Raw genomic sequence first — 17,177 nt, 5'->3', positions numbered from 1 at the left:
GCCCATCGGCTAGGCTAGCTAGCATGCCGCAAGTCCACGCGAGCTAGCGGGCTGGTGTCAGGCTCTCTTGCGTATTTGCATACTGGTGCTAGCACTGCTAGCATCGGCCTGCTCGCATGCTTGTGGGCTCATAATAATGATGCTAGCTTGCCCAGCAAGTAAGCTCGCATGGCCTCGCTGCTAGCTAGCTAGCTCGACCAGCATCTATCCCCGGCCAGCACATATGCGTGGCTGTTGGGCCTACTGTTGAGGGTAGTCCATGGCTAGCAGCCATGTTAGCTAGTGCGGCCTAGTCCTCGATTGGCCCGGCTTATCCGAGGCTAGGTCTAATGACTTCATTTGACTTATTTTCTCGTCTTCTCGATTTTATGAATCGACTCGACTTACGACGCTCGATTTCGACACTCTAAGCTCGGAATCCGACGTCTTTATTCATAATAACTCTGTTGACTCACTTAATTCTTCGGATTAATTCATCATTACGGATCGTTTAATTGCTTGGGTACGCCCCGAAGGGTTCATTCAAGATTAAGCTGTAATATTTATTATACATTAATATTACTAATCGGAAGCGGCCTCCAGCTAGTCATTCTGATCACTTGACCTCACTAAAAGATTAGCTTTCTAATAATCCCGAATCCTCTATCGAAATAATACACTTGTTCGAAGGACACCATTTTCATCAATTGTTGCTTCCCTTCAAGCCAAGGATATTCCTATAAATCCTTCTTGTGCCTTTTGTAACTAGTACATGCCACTAAAACTGTCAATGACGGATCTAGTGGCGGGCCTACCAAAGCCGTGGCCCCCCCTATGCCCTGAAATTTTAGTTATATAATTAATTATTATCAATTGTTTCACAAAATATACTTAGATGAGTTGGTTTTTAGTATCTATGTTGGTGCAATAGGTAGTGGGTTTTAGACCTACAACAAGCATATTTGTATATATTTTTTTTGTATATCAGTTATTTTACCTATGTTTTTATCTTATAAAATTTTCTATTACTGTATATTTTGTATGGCCCGCCCTATCTATAAATCCTAGAATCGTTCTTGAAAATTGTGGCTCATCTCTTTTGACACTGCCCTTTAGTTCTTCGTATTTTGGTTTGTGGTCTGCTGGTTCTTCCTCTAGACCTTGGGCTTCTTCCCTCTTTTTAGGTTTGGTTTGTGGAGTTGATATCTTGGTTTGCTTCATCCAAAGACTAGTTTGCTTTGGATTTCTTTCTTAGGATGTTGTTGACCATTTGACTGTCTTGGAATGATTTACATTTTCGTGATGGACTTTTCTCCCCATATTATCTTTTTGACCATGCTTTTGGTTGGCTTTCCAGGAGAGCCAAAGCTCGTATCTGGTTGGTCGTTTTACGCATATCTCTTTCCACCTGGATTCCTTGTTGTCTTTTCTTTCTATATTTCTTTGTGGAAAAGATTTGAATCTAATTGATATGTGCCTGGAATCTTAGAGACTCTAGTGCAAGTATTGTGTTGTTGGAGGAGGAGCCCAGATTTGTTGGGCCAACTCTGCTTTGCAGGCTGAATTGATGACTTGTATTTTTCCCTTGTGTGTCGCCACAAACAGAGCCGAGGTTTCTAGCGCCTTCTAATCCATACTGATTGTGAGGCTGTTGTAACTATGTTTCAATGGAAATTAAGGTTATTTGGGTCCTCTAGGGGACTCATTCCAAAATCCTTCATCTTCTGATCTGTCAAATTATGAAGGTTCCACGGGTTCCGCTTCTTGTGCTCATGAGCTTACCACTTCCGCTTGTAGACTGTTTGGCATTGTTTTCTGTTTTTAGTTTTCAATATTTTTTAAAACAAAAACCAAAAACAAGAAACAAGAAAAATGTGTTTCCACTTTTCAGTTTTCAAAATTTTCATGATTTTATAAAGTTTGACTAATTTTTGATTTATTATATGACATATATCATATGATTTTAAAAAAACAAAAAACCAAAAAAAAAAAACCATAGTAATGTCAACCGAACCCTCAATGCTTGTTTGACATTATTTTTTATTTTCAAACCAAAAACAAGCTACAAGATAAAGGGTTTCCACTTTTCTGTTGTCAGTTTTCAAAATTACCATGATTTTAATAAGTTTAATTAATTTTTTATTCATTATGAAGCCTATACCATATACTTTTAATTTTTCCATTTGTTAATCAGTTGTTTTTCCGATTTATTGTATGCTTTTCTTAGTAAACTATTGAAAAAAATCTTATCCTTTGCATAAATGAACATCGTTGTCTCTTGTTAATTTATTATACTACCTTAGTGCCTTGGATCAAGCTTATCACCAAACTGCTTTGAAAAGCGTAATGATGAAATCATCAGATTAACATGTACTACTATTTCCCAACTTACGTGGCTTGCTAATAAATTATGACCAATATATTACAAGTTACAACCGAATTCATCATCAAATCAGATAATAAAATACTAATTTTAAATTTCTTTATATTCTAAAAATCGATTTTCCGAAATAATTTTACCAAATAAAGATATTTTGTTATCATATAAAAACGCAGCGTCATTTTTGCATTTCCGCACACGACATCTCCATTAAAACACACATCTGAATTCTCAACTAACTCCATTAATCTCATCTCATTAAACTCTTCAATTAGACGTGACTGAAAGATTTTTGAGGAGAGAGAAAATTGTGTGAAGGAAAATCATGAAGGGTAGAACAACAATGGAAGTTGGAGCTGATGGTGTTGCTGTAATCACCATCATCAATCCTCCTGTTAATTCTCTTTCTCTTGATGGTATTCTTTCTTTCTTTCTCCTCGGATCTTCGTTGTAATTTGATTTTTTTGGATGTTTTTGAAGTGTGTGGATGTTGTGAAATTTGATTGATTTTGATGGCCTGATTTATTTTGTGTTCATATGTGTTTTTTTTTTTTTTTTTTTTTTTATTATTATTTTTTATTAAGCTTTTGTGATTGTTAGGGTTTAAGTGATTGAATTGGAGTGTGTTTAAAAGAGGAATTAATGAAATGGTCTTATACGATTTTTACTTTTTTTTTTTTAAAAAAAAAAAAGTTGTATTGTGTGATTTTAGGTACTATTTACATAATCCGTTTAAACTTTCTTTAATTAATTATAAACGTGAAACAATATAGGCGTGTGCAATCTTTTTTTTTTTTTTTTTTTTTTTTGGAGGCGTGTGGAATCTTGTTAGGTTCATTTTAATATAAATTTTCAAGGTATCAATTTTTATGAAAATTTTATGAATATGCCCGCTAAAGTTATTATTGGTAAAATTATAGAGATGCAAAATAGAAGAAGTAGCATAAAGAGGGTATACATTTTGTTGAAAATTATAGGCATTCAATTCGTAGTGAATCTAAAAAAAAAAAAAAAAAAATTCGATCTTGGTGATTATAAGGCTAAAGTAGTTTAGCAAATTGTTATCATAACCGAGTATATCCGTTGATCAAATTTAATTCCTAAGTTTCCCATTGTAATTTTTTGTACGGCATTTAGCGGTTGGAAATTTTAGAGAAGTATTAGGCCATGTATAAGGATTGTTCCTACTATATAATGGTGGAAAACATGGCTGAGAGTTTGAGACCTTGAACTATTTTCAACATTGTCATGTTTATGCTGGGTACCAAACAAAGATCTTTAGGTTTTGTTTGTTTTGATAGGAAAATGATTCTTCATTAAAAAAAAAAATTTCAAGGGCATACACCAATTTGAAAATGGTTCTTTGTTATTTGTTTCCTTACAATAATACTTATAAAGGAAGAGGAAAATGGGTGTGGAAAGAAGATGTATGAGAGGAGAGGAAATGGATGTAAATAGTATGGAGGAAAATGTGGCATAGCTTCATTTTAAGTGATAAATGTTTTCGATTCTTGGGAGAACTAGTTTCCCCCTTTAGGAAATTTGTTTTACCCTTTACTAACCAAACAATGCAAAATTAGAAAATCGTTTTCCTGGAAAATGTTTTCTATCAAAACAATATGAGCTTTACTGAAAAATTTCTCATGCATATATGGGGGCGACATATATAAACTGAAAGATTGGTTAGGATCCTGTGGGCTTTGGACAATGATGAAAGAATAAGCAAGTTAGTATTATCCATTGAGAATGAAAGAAATTGTCATATGTGCATGTATTCTAACACCTGCTGTTATCGTTTACTCTGTTACTTGGTGATGTGTTATTAGGCTTGTACTGTAGCAGCCTAGAAAAGAGCTGGAGGCTGAGCTAATGGTTTTTTATTTGGTGAAGTTAGCTTGCGATGATGTGGGTGACTGGCTTTTTGCTATTGAATATGGGATGATTGGGTGACTGGCTTATTTCCAAGTTTTAATGCTAGGTTTGTAATGTTATATGATAGCATTGACACAAGATTTCGACATGCTACATTGATGTTGTTAATTGCAGTATGCCATTAACACTGAAGCAATGCATAATCTGGACACTGGACATTGATGTTGATTAGTACGACAAAGTAATGATATGCATGAACTTCAACTCAAGGATTTAAGTTATCACATCTTCCATGTTGCTGACCATTAATATCTTTAGTTACACATTAGTGTAAAATATATGTTATCTAACAATATAATATTCATTGAGGCAAATCAAATATAACCCAACATGACTATGTTATGTTTTATATACTGAGAGTTGTTGAACAAAAAGGACGGTGGGAGGAATTTGTTATAAAAACAACCAACATTACCTAATTTTTTTGTTTATCAACTATGATGATATCATAGGGGTGGTTGTTTGAGAGAAAACTCTGTTCAAGGGTTGTTTGATTAAAGAAAGGCTTTATTTAAGGTTGAAGTCTTGGGTGGTTGTGTGAAAATAAAGTAAAAGTTGGGGGTGATTTAATTGATTTTTTTTTTCAATTGGAGTGGTTTCCAGAACAGACTGTTCACAAAGAGGTTGCGTTTTGATAAATTTTTCCTATATGTTTATCTGTAGTAATATGCTTAAGACTCAATTATTTGTTATTCTGGCATCCCGATTGGTCTTGTTGAATTGCTGTTTCTGAGGCAGTAATTTTGTGGTTGAGCTCTCTAAAGAACTTATCAATATTTTGATTTAAGTACTTACACATTATTTTCTTATTGTGATATCATCACTTGACAGTGTTACAAAGCTTGAGAGCGAGCTTTGATGAGGCATTAAGAAGAAATGATGTCAAGGCAATTGTTGTTACAGGTAGAGCCATAATGCCACTCTTCATTTCACAAATTAGTTGTTGGAGTTCTGACACAATGTACAAAATTTTAATTTCTTTTCTGTGGCAGGTGCTAAGGGAAAATTTTCTGGTGGTTTTGATATCACTGCTTTTGGTGGAATCCAAAAGGGAAAGAGTATGTCATATATTTCATGCTGATGTTGAAGGATCTGAGATTTGTTACCTATATTAATAATTAGCTCTTTTAACTGAATTCGTAAATGTTGACAGCTGAATCACCAAAGCGTGGTTATGTGGCAGTGGAGGTTCTCACTGACATAGTGGAAGGTTTACTCATAGTTTTTATTTATTTTAGGACCAAATTCAGCTTGAAACAATCTGGGGTAATTTTATTTATGTATTGAATTTTTTTTGGTGGTGAACAGCTGCAAAGAAACCTTCAGTTGCTGCTATTGACGGCTTAGCCTTAGGTGGAGGTCTAGAGGTTGCTATGGTATGAGACACAATTTTACCTCTTGTATGATGATTATTAGAAATACTATTGTGCACATGTTTGTTATGTTGCCTTGCGAGAGCTCACTAGTTTTGCATTTTTTACAGGCTTGCCATGCTCGGATATCCACCTCTAATGCACAACTGGGTTTGCCTGAACTTCAGCTTGGAATAATTCCTGGATTTGGAGGTAAATTATCTCCATTATTGCTTGCGAAATGGTATGTTTTGTTCTAGATACTCATACTTGAAGACCAAGCTGAAACCACTGCCCCTTCCATTTTTTATACTATACAATGCCATAATGTGCTCATATCTATCCAATGCTGAAATAATTTAATGTTCATGACTAATTGTTTTGTGCATTTAATTGTTAGCATCTCGAAAAAGATTGCATTGTACATACATATCTACAGATATAGATACAACTAGATAAATCATTTAATATTCTCCATATTTGAACGCACCAGCAAATATGCAGCACAACAATCGTAACCAAGCTGCTAAATTGCTTATGTGGTACACTAGAGACAAGGGAATATGGGACTGTGATGCAGTGTACTAGAGAGAGAGAGAGAGAGACAGAGAGAGAGAGAAGCCTATTCCTGAATGCACGTTTTCCCTTTTTTTTTCACTTATTGTTCTGCAGTTATGTGGTTTAAGATAAGTGAAATGTCTGAGTATGCATTAAGTTTGTCACTTTGTCAAATTAAGTGTCCGACATGGGTACGGAACACGTAATGAAGAGTTGATGTAACATAGGTGTTCTTCACTAGCAAGTGGACCCTGATGAGTTTAACTTAGGGTCTACTGACAACCTGTGGATTGTCAGTGGCGGCAACAGGGGAATGCAGGGTGGCTGATAGAGATTTGGGCAACATATTTGGTGCAAAATGGAGCCACCTGGTGGTTTTGTCTTTTTCTATTTTCTCTCAAACTTTGTAAAAAACTTGGGGTACTTCTGATTTTTTCAATTACATTAGTGTGCCCGAAACAATAACTGGCATTATAATGAAACGGTCTTTAAAGTAATTATGTCAAAAACAATATGATGGCATGTTTATATATATGTCATTTAAACTTGCAAATGCAAATCCTCATGCTGAATGTGATATTAGATCAATGTAACAATATATCTGGCTCTAGTATTCTTGAATGATGGGCAAATTGGTCCAAAATTTATGCTTTAGATTTTGATACTTTGTGCTTCTTTATATTAGTATGAATATTATCTCAATGATCTCAGGGACCCAGCGTCTTCCTCGTTTAGTCGGACTCTCTAAAGCTCTTGAAATGATGCTGGTAATTGATTTATTTTATTATATTATTTTCTTTGGTATGTGGTTTACTTGAAATATACCAGACATTCAATTTCTTAAATCAAAATTCATTGTATCTCTGCAGACTTCTAAGGCAGTCAGAGGTTCAGAAGCCCATGATTTAGGACTTGTTGATGCAGTAGTCCCAGCCAACGAATTGCTTAGTGCTGCTCGTCGCTGGGCCCTTGAAATTGTAGAGCGTAGAAAACCTTGGGTTTCAAGTCTTTATAAGACAGACAAGTTAGAGCCACTTGGAGAGGCAAGGGAAATTTTAAAATTTGCTAGGGCACAGGCCCGAAAGCAGGCTCCAAACCTCAGGCACCCTCAGGTTTGTATAGATGTTATTGAAGAAGGCATAGCTTCTGGACCTCGTGCTGGCTTGTGGAAGGTTTGTATATCCTCATTGATCATTCCTCCAGGTTTTCTATGCACATTTGTTGTACTGAGACAATATTTTTAACATTAATCTCTGGCAGGAAGCTGATGCTTTTGAAGAACTTCTCCGTTCTGACACTTGCAAGAGTTTGGTCCACATTTTTTTTGCTCAACGAGGAACATCAAAGGTTCATATTTTTTTTTTTTTTTTGTCACTAATCACCAAGTGAATTTTGCTTATGTTCCTATTTTTTTTCTTCTTGTTTGTATTAGTCTTCACCTCTGTTCTTTTCTAAAAACTTAAAGACTTGATAACGAAAAGATAGTACGGGGAGGATAAATTGGCCTCACAAACATGGAAGATGTGATAATATTTTAGTTTCCAAATATCTGATGCTTCAGTCCAAACCAACCCTGAATTTAAATCAAGGTTTTCAACTCTAGCTAAACACACATTAAACAAACAGAATTTTATATCATCCAACAGGCCATAAATAACAATACTGTCCCAGGTTGCATTTCATAAGGGCCATATGGCCCACCCTACAGGCCTACACTTACGAGATATACAATATATTTGAGTTTCATGTATTTATGTGAACTGTGATTAGAGTTGATGAGTAACAGTTCATAATTTCTACCTTTTTGTGACTCAAACCTGAGTAGGAGAACGTAGCCGTCAAATGGAAGTTATTATGTTGGCTTGTGGTATCTTTATATATTTTATGGGGTATTAAAAGTTAGCCTGACTAGGCTGTCAAGAGTAGAATGTAGGTAGTTTTGATTGAGTGATTTTACTCACACATTTAGTAAGTATAAAAAGTTTGCCTAGCTAGGTGTCAAGAGTAGAATGTAGGTAGTTTTGGTTGAGTGAAGTTTCTCACACATTTTGTAAACCGTCATAGAAAACAGCAATTATAATTTATAATTTATCATGCTCATCCACCAATAAAGGTTTGAATTATTTGTCATCAGCCATATATAATGCCTAGAGTAGTGTGTTTCTTAAGTTGGTGGAGAGTGAGACTGACACAGTGATCGGATCCCTAGGTGTCGTGGGTCTGGGAACTTAGTCAAATTATACCCTAACCTTCACACTAAAGAGTAGTATAGTGGAGTAGGGATTGTATCCACAAGGAAGTAGGTGAAAAGAATTAACTAAAGTCAAATTTGCTTATCGAGGGTGTTTTTTTTTTGTTTGGTTTTTGTGTTTATAGCCAACTACAATCTATAAACTAGCAAATAGAATGCCTAAAAAGAAGATAACACAATAAGTAAAGTCACTAGGGAAAGGGGATCAAGGAAATAACGAGACAAACACAAACATAACAATAAACATGGGCATTCTCAGTCAATTAGAGGAGGGTATTGCCTAACCATCTAGGTTTCTTCCAAGCACACTACACAATCAAGCACCCAATCCCGGCCAAGGGCTCGTCATCAACTCAAGGAAGCTCACATCTACCTAATTAGTTCTTTTCCAAGAAACTAAAAATAGTAGCAATTAGATCATGCATTCAATTAGCCAGTGAAAGCAAGCATTAAGCACAGCTCAATGAGCACATCCAAATCACCAAGAAGTACCCAAATACACTATTACAATAGCACTAATCAATCGCAAACAAACAACTATGAATAATCCAAATGATTAAGCCAAAAGTATGGAGAAAATGTCTTAACAACCTAGGTCACTCCCGCACACTCAAGGCAGTGGTCAAACTCTCGACCACGCCTATATAGTGTTGGTGAGTGCTATGAATCCGGTTGAACCAACTCAGCCAACTGTTGTTCGAGTATAAGAGAGGAGGAACAAGCAACAGAACAAAAATCAAGGCCAGCAGCCAACGCAGTAACAAAAGACAAACAAATATGATTTGCTGTCATTCGGTCACAGAACAGGACAAAAGTGAGAATGATTAGGGCATTGGGATCAGGGTAGAGCTTGGTATAAATAGGAAGAGCAATGTAACAGTGTTTTTCTCATGTTGAGTGAAGTAATAATACATAGCAGTAGAATAGTAGAGTAGCCTCCAAGGTAGCATCTTTCTCCATTGTAGCCGTCAGTTGAATATCAATCAAGATCCAAGCTTTATCATTCTTTTCTATGTTTTATTATTTTCCTGTCTGTTCAATACCCAGTTCATAGCAGTGAGTGGTTAGTGTGGTGTAGGTTAATAAAATTGGTGTGGTGATGGATAAGGTTGAGGTGACCAGCAGCAGATTTGTTGGCATTTACTTGATTTGGACACGAAATTTCAATCCTATCCAATTGGCCTTGAAATATGTGCTTTGACCCGAACACTCCTACAAACAAAACCAAACATGAGGGAGAATCAAGAATAAAATAAAAACGAGGTAAAATAAAATGCTTAACTAAATTGGATCTTGCTAACGAGCGCCCTGGGGCGTTAGATAAGGAATAATTATATTGGTTGAAATAGTATTAAGTTAGGAATGCATGACAAAATCACGCGTCGTTCGGTGTAATTAATGTTAGTTTTACTCTAATATTCCACTTTTAATTCTCTTATTTAACGCCCGGGGGCGCTCATTAGCTTTAGCCAACTAAATTAAATAAGAAAATGAGAGAAGGAGAATTTATTAATTATTAATTAAAAACTACCAAAATACTCAAATTAAGAGACAAAAGACGAGAATAAGACACTAAGTGAAATAAGGGTTAAAATGAGGGAAATTATTGGAAAAATAACAAGCAAATGACACCAAAAGAACTCTTAAAAGTGACATAAATGTCACTTATAACATAGGAAGAAAATCATTTTTAAACAGCTAGCCAGCTACACAATATATTCATGTAACTGGTTCCAATTCTTATGTTGGAGTATGTAGCTTCTCAAACCTCACGATGGCATGATTCACTTGAAACCTAAGTTGGAAATAAATAATCTACGTCTCTATGTTTGTGCATGCAAAATCCCGGGGGGGGGGGGGGGGGGGGGGTTTAAGGTTTCGGATTTCCGGGTACTATAAGTGAGTTGTAATATCTGCTTGATTATGCATCTTCCTTGCTGTGATTGGGTTTACCAAGTATTTCTGAATCCCAAAACAGGTCCCTGGTGTGACTGACTTGGGTCTTTCACCAAGACGCATAAAAAAGGTTGCTGTTATTGGTGGTGGTCTGATGGGTTCTGGAATAGCTACAGCATTGATTCTAAGTGGCTATCCTGTTGTATTAAAAGAAGTGAACGATAAGCTTTTAGAAGCGGGTATTGGCAGAGTGAAAGGTATACCCTGGATCCTAGAATAACATATTGAGTTTGATTTGTTCTGATTGTTGGAACTTTTTTCTTGGAATAACACATTTTTTTTATTTAGCCAACTTGCAAAGCCGGGTCAAGAAAGGGAAAATGACCGAGGAGAAGTTTGGAAAGACCATGTCACTTATTCAAGGATCTCTGAACTATGACAACTTCAGAGATGTGGATATTGTCATAGAGGTTGGGTGGGCTTTTTTCTGTTCTGCAGATAGGTGTAGTAAATTCTTGGTTGAATTAAATATTATTTAAATGTTTGGAACCAAATTCATCTTCTTACAGGCTGTCATTGAGAACGTTTCCTTGAAGCAACAAATTTTTGCTGATCTAGAGAATTATTGTCCTCCGCATTGCATACTTGCAAGTAATACCTCTACTATTGATCTTAACCTTATCGGTGAAAAGACTCGGTCCCAAGATCGAATTGTTGGAGCTCATTTCTTTAGGTGATTATTATGCATTCTTGCCCTCTATCTTTTATAAGATCATTCTTGGCTGTACTTGGTGGACACTCTTGATGTGCCTTTTACCCCTCATCTTTACCTTCATTTTTAATTTAAATACATGATAATTTTGATAATGCTTGAATTGCAGTCCTGCTCATATCATGCCCCTATTGGAGATTGTCCGTACTCAAAAGACTTCTCCCCAAGTAATAGTTGATGTGCTAGATCTTGGAAAAAAGATAAAGAAGACACCCGTCATTGTTGGAAACTGTACGGGGTTTGCTGTCAATAGAATGTTCTTCCCCTATACACAAGCAGCTATGCTACTTGTTGAGCATGGCACAGATTTATATAAGATTGACAGAGCAATTACAAAGTTTGGAATGCCAATGGGTCCATTTAGGTAAAATAGCGTAAAACCCTTTGCACCTTTTTTTTTTTCTTTCTGTTTTCTCAACTGGCCATCATTATGTGATTTCTATTGTTTTAAAAAATTGATCTTTTACACTTAATTACAGATTGGTTGACCTTGTTGGGTTTGGAGTAGGCGTTGCAACTGCCATGCAATACATTGAGCATTTCCCTGACAGAACTTACAAATCTATGATTATCCCTCTTATGCAAGAAGATAAAAGAGCAGGTAGCAGAGTCTTCAATATAGAAAATTTCCATTATTGGATATTGATCTCATGTATGCTGAATGGCTTGGATTCTTTTGTTACCTCTCTCTCAGGTGAATCAACTCGTAAAGGCTTTTATCTGTACGATGATAAGCGCAAGGCTAGCCCAGATCCCGAATTAAAGAAATATATTGAGAAAGCAAGGGAAATTTCTGGGATTAGTGTTGATCCTAAGGTTTGAATTTTGTGATTTTTTTTTACCATCTGAATTACTAACTATGAATGTTTGGTATATTTCTTGCGTGTTTCCCTCTCTTTGTAATTCCACTTTTTTGGTAGAAATATTTAAGTAAACTTGTGTATAGATGTATATTGAATTATAAAAGAAGTAATTCATGTAATTTAAGTGATATGTATGTTGTGCTTTCCATCATTGTCTTTGCATCTTCTCTATGCATGACTGCATGCTCGTCCAATTAGGTTGCTACTGTCAGTCAATCGGTATCAACTTTGAATTTCACAAGTGTATGAAATTTAAAGCTAATATTTATTGATTGACTGGCAACCTATTCGGAAGAACAAGAATCATTGATTGTTATGTAAACAAAAAAGTTTGTTGACAGAGTAAATTCATTTAGCTGCTATACTGGGCCAAGAATGTGCCAAGAGATATTTCCTTGAAAAATGCTTCAGGTGGCACATTGTTTAATATTCTCGATGTCACAGCCTGGAGATCTGAGCAGGCTCCTGGGCTTTTGGATATTTTTCGTCATTGGCATGTTTTGTTAAAAAAATAGCTACATAATTTTGCTGTTGACTATTTGATGCTTTCCCTGTTATTATTGAATGCCATTTATTTCTGTCTTTCACTGAGTTACAAATTACTAAGCCAATTTATATACCCTCTCTCACTGAACTCTGATTACAGATAGCGAACTTACCTGAGAAGGACATAATAGAGATGATCTTTTTCCCTGTGGTCAATGAAGCTTGCCGAGTCCTGGCAGAAGGAATTGCAGTGAAAGCGTCAGATCTGGATATTGCTGGTGTCATGGGCATGGGGTTTCCTCCTTACAGGTCTTGTCTTTAGTTTTCATAAAAATGAAATGTTTATAAGTTCTAAAGTTTGATTCTGTATGCATTTTGAGTATATCTATACTAAAATGAAATGTTTTTAAGTGATGAAGTTTGATTCGCTAAAATGTTTGAGAGACTTGGGAAAATGGAACTAATATCATGTTTAATGACTTCAGAGGTGGAATCTTGTTCTGGGCCGACATGCTGGGATCTAAGTACATTTATTCTAGGCTGGAGGAATGGTCTAAACAATACGGAGGATTCTTCAAGCCTTGTGCCTACATGGCTGAGAAGGCAGCCAAGGGGGCTCCACTGGTAAGAAACTTCTCATTTTCTGCACCAAGTAATTCCTTCTTTAATTGCAAATTGGTGATGTGCTGTTTTGTAACTGTTTGATGGTGGTTTGCACATATCTATTGTTCGAAGTACTTCCTCCGTTGTTTAGATGCATCACTTTTGAATTTACAGACTCCTAGGCATTTTTAAGAGCAGGGAGAGAAAAAAAAATGTAGGGGCCCCATGTGATATGAGAAAGATAGAGATAATTATCAACTAAAATAGAAATTGATGCATCTAAATTTAAAGTTCCATTTATTGAAAGTAATGCATCTGAAAAAAAGTACTGTAATACAAGTATATACTACCTTTCTTTTGATTTTAGTTGTGACATGTAAAGTTCTTTGTCAATTGAGCTGAGATGTTACACTCTTTCCGTTTTTGGTAATATCTTCTAATTTGTTATACTGTTATACACTCCTGCAGTCCTGCTGCTGTGAATAATTTATGGAATCTTTTTTTTAAGAGACTAGTTTATAATTAATGGGTGATAACATATTCTGCTGTTGTTATTTTTTGTAGAGTTCTGGACCAATGGAACAAGCTAAATCGCGGATGTAAGGAAGAACAAATTTGGACATTGCTGATTGGATTCTCTCTGTTTGGCATACCGCACTTCAGCATCCATACATAAGGTTGTTTGGACCATTAAGAAACAAGATAATAATCTTTTCGGAGGTTTTCCGGGAATGGGAATTAGCTAGAGAAGCATATAAATCAAGATTGTGACGCTAAAGAGTCCTTATGATACAAAAGTTGTTATTATATGCTTTATAAAACTTAATATATTAGATATCTAATTAAGTCATTATATTTAAACTTTGTAAGAAGCATATGACTTGGTTAACAATGCATTTCAAATATTGTAGTTTCAGATAGAAGTCATGAAGTTGGACTCTTTGTGCTCAATTGTTGTGTCGGTGTACTTAAGATGAAAATTATTATTAGCGGTTGTAAATAAGATAATTTTATCCACTTTATTATTATTATTGTTATTATTGTATTTTTGTTATAAAAATAACCTACAAAGTCAATCAATTTACAAGAAATTGGTGAAGAGTCGAGATACAATCTGGGCCCCCACTCCTCTAGCTATAACGAACCCAATTCTGCTGAAGATGTGATGAGCTGCACGAGCACCAATATCCTAAGTCTTAGCGAATGCCTAAACCCGCTTCAGCAATTCAATAGCATCTTTTACTAATTCCCCCAACAAAGAAAAGGAGAATGGAAGAAAACCATGGCCAATAGCCCTGCAACGCGCCCCATACTTGTCCCGCTTCCGCTGAGCCGCCACCGACACAACACGACCAGGATCGAAGTCAGACAACCTCGATTGTGTCAAAGGTGATACCCCGTCAAATCAACACATACATCAAGGAATCTATCCCAGGAATAAAGCATCACATCTGCTGATCGTAGAGCCCCGTCGTTTCCTCCAATCAAACCAACGTTAACCTCCCTTCGAGCAGAGCTCTCAGACCGAAAACAAATATCAACAAGGGTGTCACTAACAACGTTGTGCCGATGTTTAATACCTACCATTCCAGCACAAGACACTGCATGATCCCATAAATATCCCCATCAAAATCCCTTGAGCAAGCAGAATACGGTGTTGAAGTGGAGAACAAAGGAACACCCAAACGGTAGCAAAGAACACAACGGTAAGTCTTACCATTCATATTCTGACCCAAACTCGATATCGGGACCGTCCATAACCAGGTCGAAGTGTGATCATATCCCCCTGTTGGGACTTCCATTATGCAACCTGACGCGGAGATAATGAGAAAGTGGAATCCGGTGCAGTGACCTTCGTAAAATCTATATTCCCTCCGTTTTTTTTTATATACATCACTTTGACAATTGCACTGTTCACATACCATGGTTGACTTAATTTATTCACCTCGAAAAAATAAATAAATGTTATTATATAATATATCATTAGATTTGTCATAATGTCTAGTTTCATAATATAATTTTGTTACAATTTTTACTAACGCACAATTAAAGATATTAATGGTCAAAGTAACGTCTCGGCAAATGTGCCGGTCAAAGTGATGCATATAAAAAAACCACAGGGAGTATCTGCCAGTTATTTCACGAGTTTGGGGGCAGCGATATCACTCGGGTTACTCATAAGGTCAGTCTCCACAGTCCTGTTAAAAAGACTAAGAGCACCATCTAAGACTGGTCCCGGACCAACAATACCTAAATTGCGAAGAAGCGAATCCTGAAGACCAGAAGACTGCATAGACGCGACGCAAGGAAATCATAGTGCCGAACATCACCCACCGAATAGACACCCAAACCACCATAAGTAAAAGGTAAGGTGGCAAGTCGCCATTGTCAATCACCAAAACTAGGCCCTAAAGCAGTTACAATACGCTCCAAAGAAGCCCGAACCGAAGGACCACGTGAAAAGAAATTTGTGCCGTTTCAAAAAGACGGGGAGGACAAGTGCGCATAGCGCGCAAAGTAGAGTTTTGAAACTCTAGTACACACACTAAGAAGCAACAACTCGCATTGGGGATCATCGAGCTTAGCAACAGCATCCATTAGCACAGTGGTATTCAAAACAAGCTGATATTAGAAAATGACATCCACTTAAAATTATGAACTACAAATCATATTAGAAAATGGAAAAGATAAATGCCTAGAGTCTAGGTTTGCATATTTTATTACACTAGTGAATTTGATAAGCAAAACTAGCTTTCAATTAGGATTTTTTGACATTTGCTACCACTAAAAACGCCTCTCTTCAGATTCGGTACCAATTTTTTTAAAAATTTTACTTTTCTACCACCAAAATCAGATTTTGTTAAAAGCAACTACCACTTAACGGAATCCGCTAGGATTTCCGTTAAGTTTATTAAAAAAATAAAATTAAAAAAAAAATATTAAAAAAGAAAAAGAAAAAACCCAACCACCCCATTGCCACCCCCTCCCCTAAACTGCCACCCACCCCTCCCCCTCCCACCTGCCGGCGGCCGGCGCTAAAAGAGTCGGTCTGCGCCGGCGACCTCACCCACGATCCCCCACGACACCACCCTAACCCCCAAACCCAGACCACCACCACCAACAACCCTATACCCAAAACCCACGAACCCAGATCTCACCACCACCACGACACCACCTTAACCCCAAACCCAGACCACCACCACCGAGAACCCTATACCCACGAACCCAGCCCCACCACCACCGACAACCCCATACCCACAAACCCTATACCCACGAACCCAGACCACCGAAACCACTAAACCGAGACCGTGGGATCGGGTATCGAGGGGAAGGGGCTTGGATCGGGTTTTTAAGGGGAGGGGGGCTGGGACGAGGTTGGGATCGGGGTTGGAAATGCGTTTTTATGGGAGGGTCGTGACGCCGGCGCCGACATGGGGGCTAGGTGGCCGGATTCGCGGGCAGGGAATTGGGCTCCTAGGCGATGGTGGAGGTGGCTTGGGTAGCTGGTGGGTCCGTGGGTGAGGAAGGGCTGGTGGTTGCGGTGGGTTTGATGTTGAATAGTAGCGGTGGATTAGGCAGTGGGTGGGAAGGAGTGGTGGCTGGATGGTGGTTGGGTGGTGGTAACGGAAATACTAACGGTTGAAGACAAGTGGTAGTGATTTTTAACAAACTCTTATTTTGGTGGTAGCAAAGTAAAATTTTAAAAAAAATTGGTACCGAATCTAAAGAGAGGTGTTTTTAGTGGTAGCAAATGTCAAAAAATCCTTTCAATTATAACAATACACAATTTTATCATGTAATACTAAATGCTATTCCCGTTATCCCAAAATTTCTGTTTAATTTGACCATATTTCATTAATAATTTGGTCACTATTAGCCTATAAGGCTCCGTTTACATTACCTTATTTTTACTTAAATGAAATTATTCTTAATAGAAATGTAATTTAAATTGTTGGAGTTAAATTATTTTTACAAAACTGAAATTAATTTTGGTGAATTGAAATTGTTTTTACTGATTCTCTATTATATTTCTTCATTAAAGTTACTGATTTTTACTGAACTAAAATTATTTTTACTGAACTACACTTATTTTTACTGAACTGTA

The 17,177-nt window shown here is 36.8% G+C and overlaps 1 protein-coding gene across 1 annotated transcript; it reads left to right on the top strand.

The window, feature by feature from the left end:
• Positions 1 to 2,458: 2,458 nt before the first annotated feature.
• Positions 2,459 to 14,117, top strand: LOC145606769 (glyoxysomal fatty acid beta-oxidation multifunctional protein MFP-a-like). The gene is made up of 18 exons (XM_081662597.1): positions 2,459 to 2,775; positions 5,123 to 5,194; positions 5,284 to 5,349; positions 5,445 to 5,501; positions 5,600 to 5,667; positions 5,775 to 5,856; positions 6,913 to 6,968; positions 7,071 to 7,373; positions 7,462 to 7,548; positions 10,431 to 10,605; positions 10,697 to 10,818; positions 10,918 to 11,081; positions 11,230 to 11,484; positions 11,600 to 11,721; positions 11,815 to 11,936; positions 12,630 to 12,778; positions 12,955 to 13,093; positions 13,637 to 14,117. The coding sequence occupies exons 1-18, from the start codon at positions 2,685 to 2,687 to the stop codon at positions 13,673 to 13,675; spliced, it is 2,169 nt and encodes a 722-aa protein (XP_081518723.1). The 5' UTR covers positions 2,459 to 2,684; the 3' UTR covers positions 13,676 to 14,117.
• Positions 14,118 to 17,177: the final 3,060 nt, after the last annotated feature.

The sequence above is a fragment of the Chenopodium album genome, chromosome 23 (assembly GCF_948465745.1).
Source record: "Chenopodium album chromosome 23, dcCheAlbu1.1, whole genome shotgun sequence".
In the NCBI taxonomy this organism is placed as follows: domain Eukaryota; kingdom Viridiplantae; phylum Streptophyta; class Magnoliopsida; order Caryophyllales; family Amaranthaceae; genus Chenopodium; species Chenopodium album.
This window is presented reverse-complemented; position numbering and strand designations above follow the sequence as displayed.

Bases quoted from the DNA above. Each gene is read 5' to 3' on its own strand.
- LOC145606769 (XM_081662597.1), top strand. From the start codon at position 2,685: ATGAAGGGTAGAACAACAATGGAAGTTGGAGCTGATGGTGTTGCTGTA. The intron at 5,350-5,444 runs GTATGTCATATA...AAATGTTGACAG, and splicing joins TGGAATCCAAAAGGGAAAGA to CTGAATCACCAAAGCGTGGT. The intron at 6,969-7,070 runs GTAATTGATTTA...GTATCTCTGCAG, and splicing joins AAGCTCTTGAAATGATGCTG to ACTTCTAAGGCAGTCAGAGG.